The sequence below is a fragment of the Ammospiza caudacuta genome, chromosome 19, assembly GCF_027887145.1.
Source record: "Ammospiza caudacuta isolate bAmmCau1 chromosome 19, bAmmCau1.pri, whole genome shotgun sequence".
Lineage (NCBI taxonomy): Eukaryota > Metazoa > Chordata > Aves > Passeriformes > Passerellidae > Ammospiza > Ammospiza caudacuta.
This window is the reverse complement of record NC_080611.1, coordinates 10,489,234-10,516,315: the sequence shown is the minus strand read 5'-3', so window position 1 is coordinate 10,516,315 and position 27,082 is coordinate 10,489,234. Positions and strand designations below refer to the sequence as shown.

Here is a 27,082-nt window from a genome sequence, read left to right as displayed (position 1 = left end):
TTGGGTCTGGGTTGGGAGCGGGGCTGGGGTCTGGGTTTGGAGCGGGGCTGGGGTCTGGGTTGGGAGCGGGGCTGGGGTCTGGGTTTGGAGCAGGGTTGGGTCTGGGCTGGGAGCAGGGCTGGGGTCTGGGTTGGGAGCGGGGCTGGGGTCTGGGTTTGCTCCCTTGGCTGCCGACCGAGCTGCGACACCTCCTCCGCCTTTCACACCCCGGCACAGCCGATATTCCCGAAAGCGGCGCCAGCAAAGGTGTTATTCTTAGAAGTCAAAAAACACCCTTTGAAGTCACTGTCACCCTATTTATATCTTTCCTTCCTTCCTGGTAAATATCTAATTAGACACCAAACCGAAGCGGCATTTTCCCCTCCAGGAGCGGGTTCGATCCGCGGCAGCTCCTCGCAGCTCCTCTCCCCTCGCCGCAGCCAGAGCGATGTTTGTGTCCAAAATTGGCTCCTTCCCTGCAGGCTGAGCCCCTCAGCCTTGGGTGGGGCCTGCTGGGGCTCTGTCAGTCCATCCTTCACCTGCTTACAGCATCCCCTGTGCAAGGGAAATGAAATAGTCAGGACAGGGGAGTGAGTGCTCCTGCAGCCCAGCCCGGGGCAGAGCAGCTTCTGCAGAGACCAGGGCAAAAAGCCTCCAGAGACCAGGACAAAACAGCTCCAGACATCTGGGCAAAGCAGCTCCTCCAGACACCAAGGCTTTGCCTTTGAAGTTGTTCTGCTGCCTGGTTCACAATGGCTCAGCTGGAAAGGATGGGAATGCAGAGTGCCCCTTCCCTAAACCCACTGCTCAGGCTGGGATGGTTTCCTGTGCTCCTGCCATCCCCTGTTCCTCCCATCTCATTCCTGCCATCCCCAGCTCCTGCCATCCCCAGCTCCTGCCATCCCCAGCTCCTGCCATCCCCTGTTCCTCCCATCTCATTCCTGCCATCCCCAGCTCCTGCCATCCCCAATTCCTGCCATCCCCTGTTCCTGCCATCCCCAGCTCCTGCCATCCCCAGCTCCTGCCATCCCCAATTCCTGCCATCCCCAATTCCTGCCATCCCCTGTTCCTGCCATCCCCAGCTCCTGCCATCCCCAGCTCCCTCCTGCTTGCCAAGAGCTTTCCCCCAAGTGCTGCAGCCCCACAAAGGGTTCATACAGGGCCCTGCCCTCGTTTGTGACAGCTGGCACGTGTCTGAAGCTCATTGTCTGAATTTAGTTCTGCTCCCTCTGCCCCACAGCTGCCAGAGCAGGAGCACAGCCCGGCTGCTGGAGGAAGCAGCTCCAGAGGTGAGGAGGCAGGAATCCATACAGACCCAGAGGGCAAAACCCACCCTTTTTTTGGGTGAATTAAGCATATCCAGCTGCTTAGGGCAGGATTTGGTCTCCAGAGATGGAAAGGTTCAAGGACAAAGCCTCCAAGGAGCAATGGCAGAGCTCCATGGAGCAGATGGAGATGTGGAATGGGATGTCTTGAACACCAAGTAATGGCCAAAGAGGGATGGAGCTGCAGAGATCTGCCAAAAATCCTGCTGGGTCCTGCACCAGGAGCTCTGCAGTGGCTGTGGGGTCCGTGCTGGGCTGGGATGGCCAGGACCTGCTGTCCCCAGAGGTACCAGGGATGTGGCACGAGGGATGCAGCTCCCATGGGTGGCCAAGCAGGGCAACACCCATTAACAGAGAGGGAGAGCAGGGAAGCCAAAACTGGGAAACAAAAGAGAAGAACAGGACAGGAGGAGGCAGGAGAGGGAATAGGATGAGCCCCATCTGTAGGCCAAGCTGTTTGTAGCTTGCAAAGGGAATTATTCCCAGGTTTTGCTGTTCACATCTTTAAAAGCTTTGGGCTGTCACTTGGATCAGCAGCTCCTGGGCTGTCAGCAGAGCAGTGCAGTGATCAGAGACGCGGCTCCATTCATAATTCATAGCCCAGAGTGATAATTTATGGAGGCTGGAGGCTCTCAGTGCATCAGCTAATGGGGGTGGGGTGTGGGGCTGAGCTGTGGGAGGGGGCTCAGCTCTGGGAAACCCTGCTCAGCCCTGCCCCAACAAAGCCCAAGGAGCTCAGGTCCTGTTCTGCACCCTCTGCATCCCCAAAGCTCCAACAACCCAGAGGAGGTCTCTGGACATGTTTGATGGCAGCCAAGCTGCCTTCACTTCCAAAACAAAAATTCCTTTGCAATTTCCTTGGATTTACTCATGAATGGGGACTTGAAAGGAGCAGCAGCTCTGCTTGGGTCCAGCACCCCCTGCCCAGGGCTGAGCCCAGCTGGGCCAAGGACAGCATAGAGCTGAGCCACCAACCTCACAGTGGGCAGGGAGGCCTCAGCCCATCCCAGCCCCATCCCAACCTCATCCGAGCTCTATCCCAACCTCATCCCAATCTCATTCCATCCCCATCTCATCCCAATCCCATCCCAACCCCTTCCCAGCCCCTTCCCAACCCCACCCCAGCCCCTTCCCAGCCCCATCCCATCCCCTTCCCAACCCCATCCCAATCCCTTCCCATCCCCATCCCAGCCCCATCCCTGTTCCCTGCCTGGTTCTCTCCACAACAGAGCAGGATATCAATCACCCTGTGCCAGATCTGAGGTTTGGGAAAAAAACAAAGCCCCAGAATTGAGCTGATTTCCTCAGGCAGGTGGTGTTCAGCTTTCTGGGAAGACACACCAGCTAATCCTGCCCTCTGGCACCTCCACTGGCACCCAGCAGCTCCCAGCCCCTCCCAGGCTGAGCTGCTCTCTGTGCCAAGTCCCAGCCTCTCCAAATGCCCTTCCCAAACCCAGACTCAGCTCCTGAGGGGCTGCCCTGCACCCCCAGAGTGCCCCAGGCTCCCCCAGCTGCACCTGCAGCCCCACAGAAAACCCCAGCCCACCTCAAAGCAGCCGAACCCACAAACCCCAGTCCCTTCCTTTGACTCTGGGCAGGGATGCCAGGATGACACAGCTAACAAAAACAACCCAAACCATTTTCAAAGGACACTCTCTCCTCCCTAAATTACAGGGAAAGTATTTCAGGGCTCAAATTCATGCATTAGCATCAAACAAAACTTGCTGATCCCTGATGCCCAGAGCTGTTTGAAGGCGAGGTGGAACACAGCCTGTGGGATGCCCACATCCAGACCACATCCATGAGTGTGAGGCCATCCCTGGCATCAGCCCTGCACCCTGAGCCCTCCCTGACCCTTTCCAGCTCAGATTCCTGGTTCAGGCTGTGCAGGGTGGGAGCCCCCTGGGATCCCCCCTGCACCAGGACCTGCACCCCCTCTGCAGCCAGACCCACGCAGAGCTATCCCCATTGACTTTCAGCTCTTTCTGCAAAAAGCAGAATGACTCAGGAGAGATTCCCCAGGCTGGCAGGAGCGCCGTGGCACCTGTGCCAAGCAGGAAACGCTGCCCAGGTGGCTGCAGCTGCAGGAGGGGCAGGGAGGGATCGCTGGCTTGGGGATGAGCGGGGTTGGCAGCTGGACGTGGCACACCTGGTGTGTGGCACAGCACGCACCTTGGACCAGGGCAGCCCTGAACAAACAAAGAACCTGCCTTCTGCAAGCCAGGCACGCAGCTCACAGCAGCCTGCAGGAGTCCAAACCAGATAAACCAGTTTAGAAAAGCCCCAAAGCCTCTCCAAGCAGGACTGGTCCCTGTGTAGATGCCTCCCTGGGATGTCACCCCTGGCAGTGGCACCACAGGGGGGTCACCCTCACTGTGCTGGCATTATCTGTCGTGTATTTATTACACATTAACCAGAAAGTTTACAAATCTTGGGGCCAGCATGATCATTTTCACATTTTTCACATTCTTTCACATTTTCACGCCTGCCTGGAGAGCAAAGCAGTAGCTGGAGCCCAGAAAAACCTGCGGCCCTTTGAAGCACACCCAGCTGTGCTGAGTTACCCTCCTGCCATCCCCTGGGGCTCACAACACACCCTGGGGCTCCCAGCTCTGATCTCCAGCCCAAACCCACCCAGAGACCCTGCCCAAAGTCCCAGCAGGATCCCCCATCCCAACCATGAGGAGCAGGGAGAAAAGGACAGAGCAAAGGATGAGAAATTCAAACTGAATTCCTGCTGTTACCCAGGAGCTCCCAGTGTCACCCCTTGTGGGTCAGGGAAACTGAGGCAGGCAAGCAGGAGTGATGGCTCAGCTGTGCTGAGTAATGTGAGATGGGGACACGTCCCCATGGTGCTGACCCCACTGGGGGATGTCCAACCACAGCCTGGGGGGGATGGATGGCAGGGCAGAAAAACAAATCTATGGGGTTTTTGGTTTGTTTTTTTTTTGCAATTTAAGATTCCAGAGATTTTGATTTGAGCAGAGAAGGGCAGCAGGTACCTGGTGAGGGGTCTGCCCATGGGGCAGAGGGGCAGGAGCTCTGTGTCTGCCCCCTTGGGCCTCCCTGGTGCTGACATGTTTACCAGCAGAGCTCCATTCCCAGCACAAGCGTGCTGACAATGCTCTGAACACAGTCAGGACTTCATTCCAGGAAAAAAGGTTTTCTGCTGGCATAGTTTACACTAGTTCTCCTCACAGAACAAGCAGCACCGACAAAAACATACTTCTGCAGATTTACCAGGATTTCTGCCAGCTCCTGGGACAGGAGAATGTTTTTCACCCATCTCACTGCTGGGTCTTTCAGAGAAAACATTTCACATGCCGAGCAGGGCTGGGCAAACCCCGGCAGAATAAATGAGCTGCAAGTGCCGGAGCCACCCGGCCAGGGGCCCGCGCTCCCCTCTCTGCCCAGCCCGCCCTCTTTCCCAGCTCCTGGCTCATTTATCTCATTTATGCCCTCAGCCAGCACTCTGCTCTGCTTCCCTGTGGGTTACAGAGCCCCCAGCCCTGCTGCTGGAGCTGCTGGGATGATGGAGAGGCACGTCCCGCTGCGAGCGCTGCCAGGCACGGGTCTGACCCATGGTGGATGTGCCAGGGAAAAAGATCCCAGCCAAGCCAAGCAGCAAATCAGGAAATTTGGGATATTACCCCAAAAATATGGGAGGAAAAGGGTTTTACCCCAGCCCTGCTGCTGGAGTTGCTGGGGTGATGGAGAGGCACGTCCTGCAGCGAGCGCTGCCAGGCACAGCACTGACCCAGGATGGAAAAGGATCCCAGCCAAGCCAGCAGCAGGGAAAATCCCAAAAAATATAGGGGAAAAAAGGGTTTTACAGTGGGGCTGGAGAGGCTGTAGCCACCATCCCTGTCCCCCCCCAGAGCCCCCAGCCCTGCTGCTGGAGCTGCTGGGATGATGGAGAGGCACATCCCACTGTGAGCGCTGCCAGGCATGGGATGGACCCAGGATGGAAAGGATTCCAGCCAAGCCAAGCAGCAAATTGGGAAATTCCCCAAAAAATATGGGGGGAAAAGGGTTTTACCCCAGCCCTGCTGCTGGAGTTGCTGGGATGATGGAGGTCCTACAGCGAGCACTGCCAGGCACGGGACTGACCCATGGTGGATGTGCCAGGGAAAAGGATGCCAACCAAGCCGAGCAGCAAATTGGGAAATTTGGGAAATTACCCCAAAAATATGGGGGAAAAAGGGTTCTACAGTGGGGCTGGAGAGGCTGCAGCCACCATCCCTGTCCCCCCACAGGGCCCCTGCAGCCCCCTTGGCTCCCCAGAGCCTTATTGCTCTTGGAGAGCCCAAAGGGAAGGAATGGGAAGGTGAGGCAGAGAACAGATGCAGAGCACTGACAAGAAATACCGAGGAGCAAATCGCTCTGGGGTTTTTCATGCCAGAGATATTTGCGTTCTTATTTCTGCCCTGGAGGCACAAACCTCTTTTGTTGTCCCACAAGCACTTGCAGTGTCGTTACCAGGAAGAATTTCAGCACAGGGAGGGTGCCCCATTCCCAGGGAAAAGCTTGGATAACGGGATTTCGGCTCTGCGGGGCCTGATAAAAGGTGGTCACCCTTTATCTGCACCCCTGAAAGGCAGGGCAGGGGTAAAGGACATCACCTCAAAGGCTCCCTCAGAGGAAGGGGTTTCCTGTGGGACAGGGAGATAGGAGATTCTCAAGGACACACAGGGTCCTCCCATGGCTGAGGACCCGGATTTCTGGTAGATTTCTGGTGGATTTCTGGTGGATTTCTGGTGGATTTCAGAAGGACTTCAGCAGGATTTCAGCTTGTTCAGGAAGGGAGCTGCTGAAGCCTCCCTGAGAGCACCAGCACTTGCTGTTGGGCCAGCATTGCCGAGAGAAACCAGCAGCAGATTTCCCAAAGTTCCCCAAAACAAAAAAAAAAGCGCAACAATTTGCCTCATTTTGGGCAATCTGGAGAATTTTGCCCCAGCTACCTGCTGCCCTTGGCTGTGCTGTCCCACCAGCAATCCCATTGGGAAAAAGGAAGGGAAAAGCAGCAGAAGGGGCTGTGGCCAAGCCAAACACAGCAGCGCTTGCAGGGCAGGGACATTGGAACCTGGCTGCTTTTTCCAGGATCAGGAAAAAGGATCAGGATCAGAACCAGATCAGGAGGTTCCACATTAACCCAGCACTCTGTGGTGGGCTCCTGGGCCAGCACAGGGGGCAGAACCCAGTGGCCCACAAGTCACAAGGAATGGTGCAAGGCTCCAAACCCTCCTGGCAGCCCAAATCCATCAGTGCCCAGCACGCTGAGAGCAGCAGCAGCAGCAGCAGCTCTGAGGCTGCCAGAGCTCCAAGAGAGCTTGGACAACCCTCTCAAGGACAATGTGGGATTTCTGGGGTGTCTGTGCACAGCCAGGTGTTGGACTCAATGATCCCTTCCAGCTCAGGATGTTCTGTGATTTTAGGATGACAGAACCCCTGCTCCGTCCCTCCCCATGCCTGTAAGTGGTGAGTTGGTCTCTCCTGCTCTGCTTGACTCACAAATCCCTACTTTTTAAGCTTCCTGCATAAAGGACATGTTTTCCCTTAAAAATCCTACTAAGGAGTTGGTTTTCCCTAGGAAATGCAACCAATGGAAATGTTTTCCCCTTATAACTCAAGCAAGGGACATGTTTTCCTCTTATAATTCAACTAAGGGACATGTTTTTCCCTTAAAAAATGCAACTAAATGAGATGTTTTTCCCTAAAAATGCAACAAAAGAGCATGTTTTTCCCTAAAAGTCCATGAAAGTCCAGGTAAAGGAGATGATTTCCCAAAAAAAATTACAGGCAAGGGAGATGTTTCCCCAAAAATGCAATTGACAGAGACATCTCCCCTTAAAAATTTAACTGAGGGAAACTGAGATGTTTTTCCCTAGGAATGCAAGTAAAGGAAATGTATTCCATAAAAATGCAACTAAGGGATGGGTTTTTCCCTAAAAAAAGGGAAAAGGCAAATAAGGGAGATGTTTTCCCCTAAAAATACAACCACGAGAGATGGTTCCCCCTAAAAATCCAAGCAAGGAAAATGTTTGCCCTAAAAACGCAACCAAGGGAGTTGTTTTCCCCCTAAAATTGCAACAAAATGAGATTTTCCCTAAAGGAAAGGAGGTTTTCCCTAAAGATGCAACTAAAGGAAGTGGCTTCCCCTAAAAACACAACTAAAGGAGATGTTTTGTCCTGGAAAATACAAACAAGGGGCATATTTCCCCGTTAGGGAAAATATGGGCAGCACCCAAACCTCAGAGGGGACAAAAATAAATGGGGGCGAGGGGGCTCTGGCGTGTGCTCCCTGCATCCCACCCGCACCTGGGGATGCTGTGGACCCCAGGAACGCTCCAGACCCCGAATTGCAGGGATGATGAGGACCCTGCACCCGGGGATGCTCTGGACCCCGCATCGTGGGGATGATGCTGACCCCAAATTGCGGGGATGCTCCAGACCCCGCACCCGGGGTGTGCTCCGGACCCCGAATTGTGGGGATGCTCCAGACCCCGCACCCGGGGTGTGCTCCAGACCCCGAATTGTGGGGATGCTCCGGACCCTGCACCCTGGGAATGCCCCGGACCCCGAATTGCGGGGATGATGCGGATTCCGAATCGTGGGGATGTTCCAGACCCCGCACCTGAGAATGCTCTGGACCCCGGGAATACCCCGGACCCCGCACCCGGAGATGCTCCGGACCCCGAATTGCGGGGATGCTCCAGCCCCCGCACCCTGTGCGGGCTCCGGACCCCGCACCCCGGGAACACCCCGGACCCCACACCTGCCGGAGCGCCCCGTGCGGGGCAGGTGCGGGCCGGGGGCTGTGGGGGCTGAGGGTGCCGCAGGAGCCGCCGGGGATGCTCGGGACCCCGCGGGGCCGCCCCTGCACCGCCCCTCCCGCACACGCGGTGCCGCCGCTGGGCGAGCCGGGCCCGGCGCCGCGCACATGGGCGCTGCGGAGCCGCCGGCGGAGACCGGCTCCAGCCGGTATAAAAGGGCTGCGAGCGAGCACCGAGCAGCAGCAGCCGCCGCCGCGGGCAGCGGGAGCAGCAGCGGCCGGAGGCCGGCGGGCAGCGGGGCCGCCTCCTCGCCGAGGGTCGCCCGCTCGCCCTCCCGGGCCATGGGCAGCCCCTGACCCCGCCGCAGCACCGGGTGAGTGGGGCTCCCGCCCGGCCGTTCCGGGGGAGCTGGGTGGGGGAGGGCTTTGTTTCCCTTTTTTTTTTTTTTTTTAATTTTTTCCCCGTTTTTTTGGGGCGCTTTTTAACGTTATTTTTTCGGTTTTTTCCAGCGTTTTCCTTCCCCACCTCCCCTCGCCCGCATCCCTGTATTTTTAGCCCGCGGCCCCGGCGATGCAGGAATCAGGGCTGAAATGTTGGGAAAGTGATGCAGGGAAGGGGGGGCCACGCCGGGCCCCTGCGCTCCGGCTTCTTCATTTGCAATTTTTCCCCCGACCACCATTATTTCTTTTAATCTTTAAATGTACAAAACACACGCCCAGGTTTGCGGTTTCGCTGGGTTGTTTTTCCTTCCCTTATCATTATTTTTTTTTTTTCTGTTCCCTAAGCGTGCTTCCTCCCGATCTGCTTTTCCCCCCCTTGCAGTGACACAGGAATTGGTGGAAATCTCTCGGGGGGGTCTCCCGGCACTTCCCGCAAAGTTCGGGGGTCCCGCCCGCGCCCCTCGCCCTGCGCGGCTGCGGCAGAGCCGGGCGCGGGCGGCAGCGCAGGGAGGGATGCGGAGCCCCCGCCTCGCTCCATCCATCCCCGGCGGAGCGGAGCGGAGCGGAGCGGATCCCCCGGGAGCCATGCGGCACCGCACGGGGGGCTGCGGGGTTTGGGGACCCCCCCCTGCCCCGCTCGGGGACCCCCGGCGTGGGCTCGCAGCCCGGCCGGGCTCCCGTGCACTCACTCGCCTGCTGCGCCGGGCCGAGTTCCGCGGTGGGCTCGGAGCGCGGGGCCGAGGAGCCGAGTCTAAAATGGAGGAGGGAAATGCCGGTGGCTGCCGGGCACGGCGGCGGCGCGGGGGGAGCCGCAGGTCCGGGCGGGACGGGGCGGCCACCGCGGCCACCGCTCCGTGCGCGGCCGGGAACCAGCGGGGCTGGCCCGCGCTGTGTCCCACGGGGCTGGCTCCGGCACTGGCACCGCCACGCGGGTGGGGCCGTGACCCCGGCACTGTCCCCCAGCAGCGCGCGTGAGGCGGTGACCCCGGCACTGTCCCCTGTATAGGTGTGGCGGTGACCCGGGCACTGTCCCCTGTACAGGTGTGGCGGTGACCCCGGCACTGTCCCCTGTACAGGTGTGGCGGTGACCCCGGCACTGTCCCCTGTACAGGTGTGGCGGTGATCTGTCCCCCTGTACAGGTGTGGTGGTGACCCCGGCACTGTCCCCCTGTACAGGTGAGGCGGTGACACCGGCATTGTCCCCTGTACAGGTGTGGCGGTGATCTGTCCCCCTGTACAGGTGTGGCGGTGACCCCCGGCACTGTGCCCTGTACAGGTGTGGCAGTGATCCCCCCGCACAGGTTTGGCGGTGACCCCGGCACTGTCCCCTGCACAGGCGTGGCAGTAACCCCAGGACTGTCCCCTGTACAGGTGTGGTGGTGACCGTGGCACAGCAGACCCCCCTGCAGGTGTGGCAGTGAGCCAGGAGCGACCCCCCCACTGCATGTGATCCTGTCACTGTCCCCCTGCCCAGGCGTGGTGCTGCAGTGGCCTCGGCTCCATGCTCCCCCCATGCAGGTGTGGCAGTGACCTGGCCCTTGTCCCCCTGCCCAGGTGTGGTGCTGGCCCTGGCACAGTGGGACCCTCTGCAGGTGTGACAGTGAGCCCAGGACTGTAACCCTGACATTGTCCCCAGCACAGTGTCCTCCCCCAGTGTGTGACACTGGTGCTGTCCCCCCTGTGCAGTGCTGGGGTTCCATGGGGAGCTCCATGTGGGACCCTCACCCCTGGGTGACACGGGGCAGGGCTGAGGACACCCCATATCTTATGGGGTGATCCCGTCCAGCGGGGTGGCAGTGGTGCCAAGGGCTGCAGGGGACCTGGTGACAGCGGGGGTGTCCCCACTCCCCGTTTTGGGTTGTGGGCAGCCCTGTGCTGCTGTTCTGGGGCCAGCCAGCCTGGGGACGATGGGTGCCCGGTGCTCCTGCGGCTCCACCAGCCCGCGGTGGATCTTTCACGAACTGCATCCATCCGCCCCCGTGCACCGCAGGCAGATGACAGCTCCCAGCTCCGGGCTTGGCTGCTGGGAACAGCCAGCCCGGGTGCTGAGCTGGGAGTTTCTGGTGCTGGGCTCACAGGGCAGCAGCAGCAAGGAGGGACAGAGGCAGAAATACCAGCCCAGCTCCCACACTTGGTCCGGCTCACGGTGCCTTAGGGGTGCTACAGCTCTCAGGCTGTGCCTCTCCCAGAAAAATTCAGCTTCAACTGATGCCTGGCTGCCTGTCCCCTCTTTTCCCAGATCCAAAATGACGGTCAAAGCTGTAAAGATGCCATGCACCTCTGCAAACGTTTATACTAAAGTGCCTGACGGAGGATGGGGCTGGACGGTCGCCTTTGCGTTCTTTGTTGTGGAAGCCCTGACATACGGCATCATAAAATCCTTTGGAGTCTTCTTCAACGACCTGATGGACAGCTTTGACGAAACCAACAGCAGGATATCCTGGATAATATCCATATGTGTGTTTGTACAGACCTTCACAGGTAAGAGGAGCGGGCGCTCGGCCCAGGTGCAAAGGGCAGCCCTGTTGCTGACTCAGCACGCAAGGACCTGGCACCTGTGACTTTTGTGCCTCTAATGGCTCCATTATAAATTAAATCACAGCCATAAAGCTCAGAGGCTGCTCCTCAAATGCCAAGAAATGTCTGTCTCAGCCTGGCAGTCCCTTTGAGCCCTTTGAGTCTGTGGGTGGTGCAGGGACATGGTCCATGTCACTGAGCCTGACCCAGTTGTTCAGGTCCCACCAGCAAGGGGCAACACCCAGAGTGTTCAAACCAAACTCTGCTGTGAAAAGGATTAGAAATAACTTGAGCCTTGCTAAAATCCAGTGGTATCCGGGCATGTGGCTGGAGATTTGTCCCAGACTGCCAGCAAGGGGCAAAACCCAGAGTTTTCAAACCAAACTCAGCAGTGAAAATAACTTGAGCCTTGCTAAAATCGGGTGGTATCCGGGCATGTGGCTGGAGATTTGTCCCAGGCTGCCACGTGTGTTCTGGTGACTTTGTAGCACCTCTTAAACGCTGTGAGCTGTTATAGGGTAGTTATAGGGTAGTTATATCAACTCCTGAGTCTATGGACTCGATTGAGGTGCATGTTTGTTCGTTTTCAAGCATGTACTTTGCCTCTGTGGACTCCTGGAGGCTGTGCTTTCACTTCTTCCTGCTCTCTGATGACGATGGGGCGCAGCAGCGAGCCGCAGGCGGTGATGCCCAGCTGCAGCACCCCGACAGCACGAGGGTGGCTCCAGGGTGATGCTGTGCTGTGCAGGGAGGCGGCACCTCAGGGAACCCGGGCAGGAGCATGAGGAGAGCTCTGCAGGAGATGGTGTCTGTGAAGTCGCTGAGGTGGGTGCTGACCACAGCTCTCTCCCTCTGCAGCTCCTCTGTCGACGGTCCTGAGCAACCGCTTCGGCCACCGGCTGGTGGTGATGGCCGGGGGGCTGCTGGTCAGCGCTGGCATGGTCATCGCGTCCTTCGCCCGCAGCGTGGTGCACATGTACGTCACCATCGGCATCGTCTCCGGTGAGCCACCCTCCTGTCCCCTGTGCTGCTGCCCCTCCTGAGCCGATCCCGCAGCGAGGATGGGCCCCAGGCTCAGCTTTGTGCCTGTGCCACTCCGGGCACCGCCCTGGGCACCGCCCTGGGCTCGGCCCTGAGCTCGTGCAGCGGCACCGGTGGCTTCTGGTGAGCTGAGCAAAGCTCAGAGAAGAGCAAAGCTGCACCCGGGATCAAATCCTCTAACGCTGCCTCTGTCTCTGGTTTCTTCTCCTGATGCTTTTCCCCCTCTCCAGCCTGCCCTGGGTGTTCTGTTCATGTCCATGGCCAGGAGCTTGCCTTGCTTAGGGAAACAGTTGCTACAGGCTCAAATACTTTAAGCAGATGAGATCCTCAAAGTGGACCCCACTGGAGGTCCATTTGCATTATCTAGCAGGTTTGGGAGGCTGGGTCTCTTGGTTTGGGTTTTTGCTCTCCTTTTTTCTTTTTTTCTTCTTTTCTTTTCCCCCTTCCAAATTACAAAAAAATAACATTCTGGTTTCCCCAATGATTTTCTTCCAGGGTGACTTGCTGAGTTGGCCGAAATGATTCTGTAATGACCGCCGGGAAAGCCGACTTAACGTGTTCTTGCATCGGTGTTTCCCCCTCCTTTACTTGTTGTTATGGCAATTTTTGGCATTTATTCACAGGCCTGGGATACTGCCTCTCCTTCCTCCCGACTGTCACCATTTTATCACAGTATTTTGACAAAAGGCGCTCGCTGGTCACAGCGGTGGCATCCACAGGGGAATGTTTCGCCGTCTTCTCCTTCGCACCAGGTACGGTGCCCACGTGCTGGGAGGGCCAAAGGCACAAATCCTTTCCCCAAGCAAACAGCCAGAGGCCAACTCAGTGCCCACAAGTGGCACCCAGCAGGCAGAGTGACAGCAGTGCCAGGCACGGGTGTGACACTCCCTGAGCACCCCCAGTGCCATGTGCCAGTGCAGGACATGCCTGGCTGATATGCAGCCCGCCAGGCTCCCTATATAGATCTGGCAGGGCTAAAAATAAGCCCGAGAAACTTCAGCTATTTAAAACACACAGTGCCCAGAACTGCTCCTAAAGGTTACTGGGCTTGTGCTCAGCACAGGCTGCCAAAGAGCTGCAGCCTTTTGGGGAGCTGTGCCCAGGCGTCACAGCCCCGTCACCTCTGCCCGTGGAGGTTTATGTGGTGTGCTGTGCTCGTGTGCTCTGGGCTAATCCTCACTGCAAAGCTGCTTTGGGTGCAAAGGAGGGCTGGTAGTTAGGCAGTGACGTGCACCTTTGAGCAGAGCTGAGCGACTTCCTCTGCTGGCTGGTTTCAGGGTGGGGGCAGCTGAGGAAGGACACTCAAGCGCTGAGTTTGCCCTCCTTAACTGGAAACAACAGCCCCTTTGCCCCCAGACCTCAAAAAAGGTTATCTAGAAGGTGGTATCTGCTCGCAGGTGGTAAAAGCCACAGCTTTTAGCTTCTGGCTGCTGCAGCAGAGGGAAGGAATTTGGGTGCCACACCCCAGGGTAGAGGGACCCCTACTCAGCCTTTTTGAGAGGCACCCAGAACCCTCCAGTGAGGAATCTCCACTCCCTTCCCTGGCTGTAAATTCAATTCCTTGGTGTGACTACAGGCTTTCCCAGTTACACTTCTCCTCTTCCCCCAGCAATCACGGCCCTGAAGGAGCAGATTGGCTGGAGGTACAGCATGCTTTCTGTCGGGGTGCTGCAGCTGGGCATCACCGCCTGCGGCTCGCTGCTGCGCCCCATCGTCATCAGAGAGCAGGAAGAAGTGAAAGCACAGCCTCCAGAGGAGTCCACAGAGACAAAGTACATGCTTGAAAACGAACAAACATGCACCTCAATCGAGTCCATAGACTCAGGAGTCGATATAACTACCTCACCCAGCAATGTGCCTGGAAAAACCAAAGCAGAGCCGAAAAGTGAAGAACCAAAGCAACACGGACAGAACCCCGTTGACAATAGCAGCACCCCTCCAGCACCAAAAACCAAACTACTGGACTTCTCTGTGATGAGAGACTATAGCTTTATCTGTTATGCATTCTTTGGCCTGTTTGCAACCCTGGGCTTCTTTGCTCCCTCCCTCTACATCATCCCCCTGAGCCGCAGCCTGGGCATCGGCAAGGACCACTCTGCCTACATCCTGTCGGCCATGGCCATCGCCGAGGTCTTCGGCAGGATTTTTGCGGGCTGGATCCTCAACAAGAAGCCCATCCGCAAGATCTACATCGAGCTCATCTGTGTCATCCTGCTGTCTGTAGCCTTGGTTGCCTTCCCTTTTGCCTCTGGATTCTGGGGCTTGATGATATGTAGCGTTTATTTTGGGTTCATGCTCGGCACGGTGGCGGGCACACATATTCCCCTCCTGGCTGAAGACGACGTGGTTGGCATTGAGAGGATGTCCTCTGCAGCTGGAGTCTATGTCTTCATTCAAAGCTTAGCTGGGTTGGCTGGACCACCCCTTGCAGGTAACAAACTTTGGTCTTGGTTTTGTTTTGGAGGTGTTTGACAGCTGTGGGTGCTGATCTCTGCCTAGAAGGTGTTCTGGCAGCACTAATCAGAGCCCTGCAACCACTACTGGGAGTCTCCCAGAGCCAGAGACTGCAATGCAGCTCTGCAGAGTCCCACGGATGAGGCACTGAGGAACCTCAGAGGGAAGGGAAATACTGCAGAGCTCCCCTGATCCTGTCAGAAACCCAGAGCTGGCACCACTTCAGGCACCAGCAGAGGCGAATCCCTCTCGCTGTGCCTGTGCCACGCGCTGCAGGAAGGTGAGGGCTGGCAGAACAAACAGATGCCTGCTGCATCTCGGGCTCAGCATCCCTGCAGTGCCCAGGGGAGCGCTGGAGGTGACACCGTGTACCCCAGAACACAATGGGGTTTGCTTTTTAACATAGCATCTGATTGTCACCGAGCTTCGGCCGCAGATAAAATGCAGATTAAAGCCCTACAGGAGGGCAGGGGGGGAGCGGGCTGTGGCTAACTGCTGTAAATGTTTATTTTCCAGGTGTCTTAGTGGATACGACAAAGAACTACAGCTCAGCCTTCTACTCCTGTGCTGCTGGCATGGTCCTGGGGGCCGTGTTCCTGGCCCTGGTGAGGCCGTGCAAGACTGGGCTCTGCCACCAGCAGCAGCAGCAGCAGCAGCAGCAGCAGCAGGTGGAGGAGAGCACGGCAGGGCCACCACCAGAACTGCCAGATGACTTTATAGACATGGATATTGGAAAAGCAGAAAATTCAGGAAAAGGCTCTGACAGCGTGGTATAAAAAACCCTGTTCCTTCTCCATCTAATGCACTCAGTGTAAGGCTGGGGGAAATGTCAGCTCTGCTCCATGTTTTAAAACTCCATTCTAAAGGGAATGTGAAATTTTAAATGTGAACAGTTGCTACCAACAATTTATTCTTTTTTTGATATTAGACAGAATTTTTTTTAACCAACAATGGAAAGCTCCATAGAAAATACGGATAGCCACATAAGAATAACTTCTGTCTAGCATGAAGATGTGATGCACACTTGCTTTCCTGATAACAAGCATAGGTAAAGGTCCAACTGATCCATAAATACTGACAACAGCAACAGCAGAAGCAGCTCAGCCTCTGACTGTCACCCATCCCCTACCACAAATTCCACACAGACCCGATGATACGAACTGGAGCATCTCATACACCACCAGTAGCCAACTGAATCTTCTTCTGGAGGGACACAGACTCACCCTTTAGCTTGGAGGAGGAGGAAGAGGAGGCCAGGCTAGATAGCTGACAATTAGAAACCATTGCTAATGATCTTAACTTGAATGTCACATAATGCTGGGAAATCCAAGGCTCCGTGTGTCTTTATGGCCAGTTATTACTGCACATATTTCATAAGATCATTTTTCTTCTCCCAACTGGGATCCTTAGAATTGTTTTCTGTTGATAGTCAGACCTGATGTACTGTTTCTAATTTAACTAGTATTTATTAATTTATTCTGAGATTGTTAAAAGGAGGTTAGCTTAAATAACTGGAGAGGAAAAATGATCTTCTGAATAACGGAAAGCTGTCTTTACATCAACCTCTCTAATGCCTATCTTGTATTGCTTGTGAAATTGTTGGGAAAATTACTCTTACAGCATAAAGTGTAGCTGTTTTTAATAGGTAAGTCGTAAGTAACCCAGTTATTTTAAAAGGAAAAAAACAAAACAAAAAGAATTACAGGTCCAGCATCGTTTTCCATGGCAAAGGCTCAGCTGGAACCAGCCCACCCCACAGGGAGGATTTGGCCCAGGATGTCTTAATGTACCCCAACCTTGGCTCACAGTGCACGAGGGGATCTCTGCTGCAGCCCCAGACCCTTCCCCTGTCTGTGCCCCCCATCTCTGCCCCCTCGGGGTGCTGGGGGGGCCGGGCTGAGCTGCACCCCCTCCCCAGCTCTGCCCTCACATCAGCTAAAGGGGCTTTTATGTTTTTGCTGCTGACTTCAGTGGGAAGTGAAGCGGAGCCTGTGCATGAAGGGGAGGATGAAAGGCAGCGCTGGAGCTGTTGATTCATTAACGGGAGAGGTTCCTGCTCACGGTGACACGAGCTTGCTTACCCCACCTATATGCATCTTCTCGCCTCTAGGCAACTCAGGGGGACAAATCAAACAAGTCTGTTCTGGTTTGGGGGGGAAAATCAACCCCAAACCACCATTTCTCTGTACTTAAGTGGAAGTGGCATCATCCATTAACTGCTACACTGACCTGTCTGTGTTTTACCAGCCATAGAAATGTGGGACAATCTGTACAAGAAAAAAAAAAAAAAAGAACAACCTCTTTTTTGGGAAGGTGCTTGGTTTGGTTTTTTTCTGTCTTAGATGTCCAAAAAAAAAAAAAAAGAAGAAAAATTTAAAAAAATTAAAAAAAAAAAAAAAAAGAAAAAAGAAGGAAAAATAATAACAAAAAAAAAAAAAAAGCAACAGGCACTCTTGCAACCAAGTGGCTGGAGCAAATTCATCCTCACTGCCCGGGACCTGCGGTCTCGTGTCCTTCCTCTGCCTCAGCACTTTATCACGGCCAGCAGAACCTCGCTGTGTTGCACCCAGGACTGGAAGATCCCTACAGAGAACCAGAGTTGTGTGAATCGCTGATCAGTGAACAAATAGCCACGTTGCATTACGATGTACCTTTAATTTATTGTTAATTTATGATACTTCAAGCGTTTTGGTAAATGTTCTGTAGCCTATCCTCGTCAGGTTGTTGAAGTCTTTGTGAAATGAGACCTCACTACAGCACTTTGCTATTACAACTGCTTGGAAGTGGAATTAAGGCCTGCAGGTTTTGCGTGTGTGTGGAAGCTCCCTGTTCTGCAGATTTGCGAGGTTCTACTGTATTTAGTTTGGGGGTTTTTTTTCTTTTTCTCTCTCTTTTTTTTTTTAATTTGAATTACCAAGTTTCCAATCCAGATCAAACGCTCCGTTTGTCACTGACCTCACAGTCCGTGTCTGTTCCTGTCACGAGCAGGGGAGCGAGTGGTGAGTGTGTGTGTGTGAGGGCACAGCACAAGCAGGGTTTACTGATTTGTTTGTAACTAAGCGGACTCTGGAAATACTCTTAAAAAACACTGAGATTTGCAATAAACTTTTTCCTTTTTTTTTGGGTTTTTTTTTTTTTTTTCCTTTTATTTTTAAATAATTTCTTCTCCTCCTCTCGCTGGGTTGCAGTGGGAGCTGTCACATGCCATTCCTGCAGCCTGGAGTGGCTCTCCCTGGGGTTGGGCAATCCCAGCTCTCTGGAGGAGAAAGCACCAACACAACCCTGCTATTGGTGCTGAGCTCAGGGGTGCTCCTGTGAGCCCTCACCCCTGATTTAGAGGGAGACTTTTCCTCTCCCGGTGCCTGAATTGTGGCACTTGGGAGCGTTCCCCACAGGGCACACAAACATGGAATTATTTCATCATTGAATAAATCATAAAATTTATAATTTTATCATTTGTTCGATGATAAAATTGAATTCGGCTGAATGAATTGCTGAATGCTTTCTCCATGCTAGGCTGAACAACTTGTGTATCATAAAAAATCTACTTAACCCTCCCCCCCCCCACCCCAAAAGCCACTAAATAGCAGATTAGTCCTGCTAAAGAGCAATTTTCAGTCCCTCAAAGCTAATTTATTGATTTGCCTTTCCCTGCTCACCCTGTCCAGCATCCCAAACCCTAACAGGAGCAGAGCTGCCACGTCCCAAATCCCTCTGCCTGCATTAGGTTTGCAAATGCTGAGGGAATCATCACCACGCTGATGTGCATTAGGTACAGGCTGTTTCCATTCTGCGTGCAAACAGGCTGGAACACCAGCACCAAAGTCCAGGGAAGATAATCTGCCTCCAAATTCGACTCTGGCTCGCTTACAGCACTGAACAAACATTATTTGCAACACTTTCCTCCAAAACAACCCCCCAAAAAGAGGCATTGCAAAGGCTGCACACAGCTCACGTAAATTTAAAATAAAAGCACATTTAACTGGAGCACTGTCAGATGTCTCCCTGCACAGAAAGATTTTTAAGAGTTATTTTTCCCACCTGGTTTAAATTAATTGCCCATGACCTTCTCTGTTGTGCTGGCACAAAGGCATTAAAGCAAGAACAAAACAGGATAAGGAGATATTTGTTCAGCAGCTCTGTACATCTCTTCAGCAGCACAGTAAAGAGGGGAATGTGGGCAGGACGTGCCTCAGCAATCCCTGGTATTCCTCTCCAAAGGGCTTGTATAAACTCTTGTAGTCAATGAGGTCAGTGCTGGCCAAATGTAAATAGAGGAAATTACACAAGGGCAGTAGCCTTCAGACCATGGGTATCTGTCCTTGAAGCAGAAAGGAAGCTGGGCTATTAAACCAGTTATTTATATACATTTATATACATTTTATGTATACATATATACATATTTATATGTAGTTTGCTGTTTTGGGGCCTTAAAAAAAAAAAATCAAAACAAAAAAAACCCCCAAGAACAAAAAACTAAAAAACCCTAAAACCCCCCCCCAAAAAAAACCAACCAACCAAAAAGCAAAACAAAAAAGCCCCAACAAAACAAAACAAACAAACAAACAAAAAAATGCATAAAAAACCCCAAAACACAAAAAAACTCAAAAAAAAAACCCCCAACCAAACAACCCCCCCAAAACTAACAAACCCAAACAAACAAACAAACAAAAAAATAAATCCCCACAATTCCAGCCAAACAAAAAAAAAAAAAAGACAAACCCATTTTTTCCATTTGAAATTAAAAGGGAGGGGAAAGCTCTTGCCCTTTTTCACTTATTTCAGCAAGATGACACCAGGTTCTTAAGGGGGACAAATGAATCCTTTGCAAAATGGCCAAACTGGGCTTGGAAAGAAGGCAAAGTAGGTGCTCCCAAAAGAGCTCGGATGTTTTAACTCCCCTCAGATGTTACTTGTTACCGCCTGAGATCATCGTGTTCCAGCTGCCTGTAGTAAACATGACCTGGATTCTCACAGTGATGCAAGCCCGGCTGCAGCCGGCCCTGCTCACCTCCTTCCTCCTCAAAACCCCAACTAAGGATGCTGCACGGGCTGGCTTTAGGAAAAGTATTGGGTTTAGGAACAGTATTTGGTTTAGGAAGAGTTTTGGGTTTAGGAAAAGTATTGGGTTTCGGAAAAGTTTCAGGTTTAGGAAAAGTTTCAGGTTTAGGAAAAGTCTTGGGTTTAGGAAAAGTACTGGGTGTAGGAAAAAAGCCTTGGGTTTAGGAAAAGTTTCAGGTCTAGGAAAAGCCTTGGGTTTAGGAAAAGTATTGGGTTTAGGAAAAGTTTTCAGGTTTAGGAAAAGTTTCAGGTCTTGGGTTTAGGAAAAGTACTGGGTGTAGGAAAAAAGTCTTGGGTTTAGAAAAAGGCTCAGGTTTAGGAAAAGTCTTGGGTTGGGAAAAGCCTTGGGTTTAGTCAAAGTATTGGGTTTAGGAAGTCTCTGGTTTAGGAAAAGTTGTGTTTAGGAAAAGGCTCAGGTTTAAGAAAAGTCTTTGGTTTAGGAAAAGCCTTGGGTTTAGGAAAAGGCTCAGGTTTAGGAAAAGTATTGTTTTTAGGAACAGTATTTGGTTTAGGAAGAGTTTTGGGTTTAGGAAAAGTTTCAGGTTTAGGAAAAGTCTTGGGTTTAGGAGAAGTACTGGGTGTAGGAAAAAAGTCTTGGGTTTAGGAAAAGTTTCAGGTTTAGGAAAAGCCTTGGGTTTAGGAAAAGTGTTGGGTTTAGGAAAAGTTTTCAGGTTTAGGAAAAGTTTCAGGTCTTGCGTTTAGGAAAAGTACTGGGTGTAGGAAAAAAGTCTTGGGCTTAGAAAAAGGCCCAGGTTTAGGAAAAGTCTCAGGTTTAGGAAAAGTCTTGGGTTGGGAAGAGCCTTGGGTTTAGTAAAAGTATTGGGTTTAGGAAGTCTCTGGTTTAGGAAAAGTTGTGTTTGGGAAAAGGCTCAGGTTTAAGAAAAGTCTTTGGTTTAGGAAAAGGCTCAGGTTTAGGGAAAGGCTCAGGTTTAGGAAAAGTATTGTTTTTAGGAAAAGTATTGGGTTTAGGAAAAGCTTTGGGTTTAGGAAATGTTTTGGGTTTAGGAAAAGTCTTGGGTTTATAAAAAGGCTCAGGTTTAGGAAAAGCCTTGGGTTTAGGAAAAGTTTCGGGTTTAGGAAAAGTATTGGGTTTAGGAAAAGTCTCAGGTTTAAGAAAGCATCCCTTGGATTGTGGCTGGGTTTGAAGGCTGAGGGAGCCCAGAGGGGCAGGTTTACACCTGATGCTAAAAGGCAGGAAGAAATTCAGGAAGGATTTCTCCCTGGAAAGGGTGGTGAGGCATGGGAAGGGGAGATTTGCAGTCCCTGGGGGTGTCCAAGGAGCACCAGGACATGACACTCAATGCTCTGTTTAGCTGATAAGGTGGTGTTTGAACGAAGGCTATGTTCAATTTTGGAGTTTTTCCAACCTTAATGGCTCCATTCTGTGATTCCATGTTCACACACACACTCTGTTGGTCCCCAAAGCTGGCTGGCAGCCCCCTGCATGTCCAGGCCTCCTCCTCTGGACCTGGTAGCAGCAAACCACAGAGTTTTCCCCTTCCCAGCCCCATCCCATGGACTTTTACTTGCTGGATTTGCACATCCATGGCCACACCAGCACAAAGCTCCCTCTGCACATGGCACTAAGTCATCCAATAAATCAAATACAACCCTCCCCTCCTTCCCAGCGCAGTCGTCGAGCTCCAGTTACAACAATTTGTGGTAAAATATTACTCAGCAGCACTTTGGGCTGTGTGAGCAGCTCTGCCTCGCAGCAGACAGCCCTTAAATCACAGCTTTGTCACAGAAGCCACAAGCATAACCAAAAGTCTCATTACGCGCAGACGCCGCGAGGAGAAGGCCAAGGAGACAATGGCTCCCCTCATTCCCTTTGTCAGAGCTTTCATTCATGTTGTGAAGGCTTTTTCTGCTGCAGCCACTGCTGGGGGCTGGCACAGGAGCAGCCCCAGGCACCCCAAAGAGCCTGGGAGCAGCAAAGTGGGGTGAGAGCATCACCCTGTGCTCCTCCAGCAGGGCTGGTGCTCCCCTCTGCCCCTCTGGTTCACTTTAATCCCCACCACTGTGGGGAATTATCACAATTACAGGGTTTTAAACACTTCTGGGCTCTTTCCTTTTGCTGTGATAGGACAGGTGGTTTTATTTTTCACATGTTGCAAAATGAGACAAAGACCCAAATTCTGCAGTGAAGAGCAAAGGGCTTTTGTGAAATTACACCTGAGGATGGCAGGGGACAGGCACTGCTGAAGGGTTTTCCATTCCCACCATTTCCATTCAATTTCCATGTGCAGGAAGGGATGAAGCCCTGTGGATACAGGACAGGACGAATCTCTGTGGGTGCAGGATGGGATGAATCCCTGGAAATGCAGGATGGAATGAATCCCTTGGGTTGCAGGATGAGATGGAGCTCTGTGGATGCAGGATAGGATGAATTCCTGGGGGTGCAGGAAGGGATGAATCCCTGGGGATACAGGATAGGATGAATTGCTGGGGGTGCAGGAAGGGATGAATTCCTGGGGGTGCAGGATGGGATGTGCCTCTGCTGCTCCTACAAAAGCAGTGCAGGGGGACAAGCCAAACTTTCCCAAGCGCTGCAACGCTGGGAAATTGGGAGCAGGGAGCAGCAGCTTGGAGAGGAGCCCCAGCAGGGCCATCCCCTTCCGCAGGCTGTGTCTCCCTGCCTGCCCTGAAATCTCTCCCTTCCCCTGGGGTGCTGCCAGCCCCAGCTCACCCTCCCTGCACCAGCACAGCCCCAGAGCCTCCCTGGGCAGCGTCATCCTCACCCCCAGCGCTCTGCCTCAGCCTTATCAGCTTATCAGCCTTATCAGCCTTATCAGCCCCGGGCAGGCACAGCCCTGCCCTGTCCCAGGGCTATCGGGGCCACAAACCCTGCAGGGCTGGCCCCACCAGGGTGACAGGGATGACACTGGGGACAAACTCTCTTTATTGGCCCTTTTGTGCCCAATGCCAGCTGCTCCCAGCCCAGCCAGGGCTCACAGAGACTCACCGGCCCCGCACAGCTCCCCCTTCTCTGCAATTCCCCACCCAGATGGAAAATATATTAAACAAACTGCACCTGCAAAGGGAATTTCTCTGTTTCTTCTCCCTTTTGCTGCCTCCAGTGACAGAGGTCAGAGCCTTTCCCAGCTTTGGCCAATATATAATATAATATAATATAATATAATATAATATAATATAATATAATATAATATAATATAATATAATATAATATAATATAATATAATATAATACAATTAATATAACATAATATACACAATACATTATATATCATGTATTATATTATATATGATCTATAATATATTGTAATATATAATATATAATATATAATATATAATATATAATATATAATATATAATATATAATATATATTATATAATATATAATATATTATATATTATATATTATATATTATATATTATATATTATATATTATATATTATATATTATATATTATATATTATATATTATATATTATACTATATATATTATATATTATATATTATACTATATATATTATATATTATATATTATATATTATACTATATATATTATACTATATATATAATATAAATATAAAGTTGGACTCAATGATCTTAGAGATCCCGTCCAATCTCATTATTCTGTGATTCTGTGAATATCACAAAGATCCCAGCAGCTGAATCCACCCCCCCCCATCAGCACTTACAGCAAACCCAGGTGCAAACCCAAATAACCAAACCCAGATCACCCCAAAAAATTAAACACAAACCCCCCTCAAGCTTTAGCTCGCTAAGTGTTTTCATGGAGACATCCCCAGAGCTACACAGGCAGTGTCACATCTCAAAGGGTTTTATTCATATTTTTTATTTATTTTATTTCTTTGCACGGCTCTGAGTGAAGAATCCCAAATGTGTTTGTCTTCAAGGATGAGACTCTGACCCACCTGTGAGCTCTCCTTGGTTCAAAGGCCCTGGAGCAGAGCAGAGAGGCCAAACTGCTCAGTTTGCAAGTGGGGACTGCACACAAACCTTGCCAAATTCTACTCTGCGGACCAAGGAAACAACAGCAGTAAATATCAAAATGCATAAGAGGTTCCATTTCAAAGGAGTGATTTTTAAAACGCATCTAGACGTGCTCTGGTGTGGACTTTTAATAGCAAAATTCAGGTGTTTTAGAGGAGTTAATTGCTCACAGTGTGCGAGGGCAGGAAGGGAGGACAAAAGCTGAGAGCAAAAATTACCCTGAAAATTGTGCACAGTGGGAAATGTGCCCTGGCAGCCTGAGCTGGGGCCAGGGACAGGGGGACAATCTGCCAGCACAGGGCAGGAAATGTCCTACCTGGGAGAGGTAAAGGGCAGAAACTGCCCAAATCCTGAATACAGGAATTACAGGTAAGGTAAAGAACAGAAACCTGCCCAAATCCTGAATACAGGAATTACAGGTAAGGTAAAGAACAGAAACCTGCCCAAATCCTGGTTATGGTAATTACAAATAAGGTGAAGAACAGAAACCTGCCCAAATCCTGGTGGCAGTAATAACAAATAATCTAAAGAGCAGAAACTTGCCCAAATCCTGAATACAGGAATTACAAAAAAGGTAAAGAATAGAAACCTGCCCAAATTCTGGTGACAGGAATTACAAATAAGGTAAAGAACAGAAACCTGCCCAAATCCTGGTCACAGTAATTACAAACAACATCCTGACACAGGAAATTTAACCTCTCACACAAAGCACCCACTAAAAATGTGAACCTGATTTTAATAATTTAAAGAATTATATTTCTATAATATTTATATAAATTATATATATCTAGATATAAAACTAATTTATACACAATGCTATATTTATATTATATTTATAATATATTATTATATAAATTATTTCTATAATATTTATAAAAAATTATATATTTATGTAATGTTTATATAAAATTACTGGTCGCAGTAATTACATAAATAAAATACAATAAATTAAAAAAGAGAAACCTGCCTAAATCCTGGTTACAGGATTACAAATAAGTTAAAGAACAGAAACTTGTCCAAATCCCGGTGACAGGAATTACAAATAAGGTAAAGAACAGAAACCTGCCCAAATCCTGGTCACAGTAATTACAAACAACATCCTGACACAGGAAATTAAACCTCTCACACAAAGCACCCACTAAAAATGTGAACCTGATTTTAATAATTTAAATAATTATATTCATATTATAGTTATATAAATTATTTATATATCAATATACAAAATAATTTCTGTAAATATATTATATTTGTTATATAATATATAATATATTATAATAGATATTAGGATATCTATTATTATATAATTATTATAAATATTATATAAATATATAAATACTATTTATATCATAAATATTTGTATACTATTTACATAAAATTACTGGTTGCAGTAATTACGTAAATAAAATACAATAGATTAAAAAAGAGAAACTCCTGCCCAAATCCTGGTGACAGGAATTACAAATAAATTAAAGAACAGAAACCTGCCCAAATCCTGGTCGCAGTAATTACAAACAACATCCTGACACAGGAAATTAAACCTCTCACGCAAAGCACCCGTTAAAAATGTGAACCTGATTAAAAAAAAAAAAAATAAAAAAGGAGAGAGAAACTATGTAAATAACCTGGATTAAATCCAAGGCATTTTCTCCTGAACATCATGAAATATCTGAGATGCAGCCAGACTCGTCTGCTGTCGCTGGGCAGGTCCCAGAGCGCTCCCCAGCCTGGATTTGGGAGCGTTCAAGGGTGATGAAGACAGAGATTCCTGGATCCAGGCAGCTCAGCACACCCCAAACACTGAGCATCATGCTAGCAACCAGTGGCAGCCAAGGCATACAAACATTAGCTTTCCAGAGAAGAATTTTTAGTGCACTGGTAGTTCCCTGTCAGACAGTAAATTTTAAAATAGTCCACGGTCAGTGGCAGAGAGTAACCCTTGAAATGCACAAAGTTTCCTGCGTAAATTGTAATTCAGACCTGCAGCAGCACCCTGACCATTTTAACAACCTCTCATGGTTCTCCTTGAGCACTTTTAGGGGGTTTGGTGAACACATTTGGGGTTTCTGTCACTGCTTCACTGTCACCTCTGTGCAGTCCTTGATTGTCAAGTTGTAACACCCCAAGTGAAAATGAAAGGAGAAAGCTGAAAGGTTTTAATCTCTGAAAGACTGAAGGAAAATCCTTCTCTCTGTTGCCTGCATTGTGCTGCCTGTGTGTGAAAACAACAGCTAGCACTGGTGAGAGGTTTTCAATGCTCTGAGCAGCACAGCCCTTCTCCTCTTTCCCCAAATACCCTCTGTGACACCTGCTTCTACTCAGCAAAACAAATAAACAGCCACCAACCACAAGTGTAACTCTCCACCACTGACATTTCTTTGCACGTCTCAGACCACAGCTTCCTTTGGAAACCCTGAACTTGTGTGCTGCTGCAGCTCTTGTGCCTGCAAGGCCGCTCAGAGATGAGAAAAACAAGCAAACACACCGAGGCAGAAGCTGCCGGTATCTACAGCAACAGAGACACAAACCAGGCAGGGTTGTGAAACTCATCCTGTGCCGGGAGCTCGGAGCCCAGGGCTGGCTCAGGGGGCTGAAATGCAGGTGAGAGGGCATGGTTTGAGACACAGGTGACACCAGCAGGGCCAGCAGGTTTGGGGACAAGCACAACCCAGGCAGGTGTGGGGCTGCAGGGAGGCAGAGGGACCAAACCCTGCCCAGAGCATCCTGCTGCTCCCAGTGTGCTGCAGGACACCCTCAGGAGGCCTCAGGGATGGTGAAGGTGTTGGAAAACACTCTGAGATGTGCTCCTCACACCATGGCACTGGTTCCTGCAGGGGGCTGGGCTCTGCCCTGGCTGCCCCCAGCACTGCACAAGGGAGGAAGGAAGAGGTTGGTGCAGCTCCTGTCACGGCCCAGGCTCCCTGCCCTGGCGTTTCTGTCACCTCGCTGTGCCAGCAGAGGCTCAGGATGGATATCAGGAATGGTTCTACCCCCAGAGGGTGCTGGGCACTGCCCAGGTCACCAGGAACAGCCCCGAGGCTGCCAGAGCTCCAGGAGGGTTTGGAGAGAGCTGCCAGGGTGGGATTGTTGGCGCTGTGCTGGACTTGAATGATCCTTGTGGTTCTTCTCCTTCTCTTCTCTTCTCTTCTCTTCTCTTCTCTTCTCTTCTCTTCTCTTCTCTTCTCTTCTCTTCTCTTCTCTTCTCTTCTCTTCTCTTCTCTTCTCTTCTCTTCTCTTCTCTTCTCTTCTCTTCCCTTCTCTTCCCTTCCCTTCCCTTCCCTTCCCTTCCCTTCCCTTCCCTTCCCTTCCCTTCCCTTCCCTTCCCTTCCCTTCCCTTCCCTTCCCTTCCCTTCCCTTCCCTTCCCTTCCCTTCCCTTCCCTTCCCTTCCCTTCCCTTCCCTTCCCTTCCCTTCCCTTCCCTTCCCTTCCCTTCCTTCCCTTCCCTTCCCTTCCCTTCCCTTCCCTTCCCTTCCCTTCCTCCCTTCCCTTCCCTTCCCTTCCTTCCCTTCCCTTCC

At 51.2% G+C, this 27,082-nt stretch overlaps 2 protein-coding genes and 1 long non-coding RNA gene across 4 annotated transcripts; 1 reads left to right on the top strand and 2 right to left on the bottom strand.

The window, feature by feature from the left end:
* Positions 1-64: 64 nt before the first annotated feature.
* Positions 65-9,714, bottom strand: LOC131566294 (sterile alpha motif domain-containing protein 1-like). The gene is made up of 3 exons (XM_058817533.1): positions 9,592-9,714; positions 9,207-9,515; positions 65-534 (listed from the first exon to the last, which is right to left on the bottom strand). The coding sequence occupies exons 1-3, from the start codon at positions 9,712-9,714 to the stop codon at positions 523-525; spliced, it is 444 nt and encodes a 147-aa protein (XP_058673516.1). The 3' UTR covers positions 65-522.
* Positions 8,245-17,613, top strand: SLC16A6 (solute carrier family 16 member 6). Of its 2 annotated transcripts, XM_058817222.1 has the most exons (6): positions 8,245-8,450; positions 10,757-10,998; positions 11,893-12,036; positions 12,699-12,827; positions 13,685-14,506; positions 15,046-17,613. In XM_058817222.1, exons 2-6 carry the CDS (start codon positions 10,764-10,766, stop codon positions 15,303-15,305), a joined length of 1,590 nt encoding a protein of 529 aa, XP_058673205.1. In that variant the 5' UTR covers positions 8,245-8,450; positions 10,757-10,763; the 3' UTR covers positions 15,306-17,613. The 2 variants fall into 2 exon arrangements, with proteins under 2 accessions (XP_058673205.1, XP_058673206.1); XM_058817223.1 differs by lacking the exon at positions 8,245-8,450 and having other exon boundaries at positions 10,910-10,998; positions 12,571-12,827.
* A 4,060-nt stretch (positions 17,614-21,673) lies between these two features.
* Positions 21,674-26,760, bottom strand: LOC131566173 (uncharacterized). The gene is made up of 3 exons (XR_009275528.1): positions 25,193-26,760; positions 23,492-23,592; positions 21,674-22,009 (listed from the first exon to the last, which is right to left on the bottom strand). It is a non-coding gene; the product is annotated as an uncharacterized LOC131566173 (long non-coding RNA).
* Between the last annotated feature and the right edge of the window lie 322 nt (positions 26,761-27,082).

What these genes read in the sequence shown, in the direction of transcription:
- LOC131566294 (XM_058817533.1), bottom strand. Translation starts at nt 9,714, where the DNA reads ATGCCGGTGTCACCGCCTCACCTGTACAGGGGGACAGTGCCGGGGTCA. An exon ending in CCGGGGTCACCGCCACACCT is followed by an intron (nt 9,516 to 9,591) that starts GTACAGGGGACA and finishes ACACCTATACAG; the next exon opens with GGGACAGTGCCGGGGTCACC.
- SLC16A6 (XM_058817222.1), top strand. Translation starts at nt 10,764, where the DNA reads ATGACGGTCAAAGCTGTAAAGATGCCATGCACCTCTGCAAACGTTTAT. An exon ending in GTTTGTACAGACCTTCACAG is followed by an intron (nt 10,999 to 11,892) that starts GTAAGAGGAGCG and finishes CTCCCTCTGCAG; the next exon opens with CTCCTCTGTCGACGGTCCTG. An exon ending in CACCATCGGCATCGTCTCCG is followed by an intron (nt 12,037 to 12,698) that starts GTGAGCCACCCT and finishes ATTTATTCACAG; the next exon opens with GCCTGGGATACTGCCTCTCC.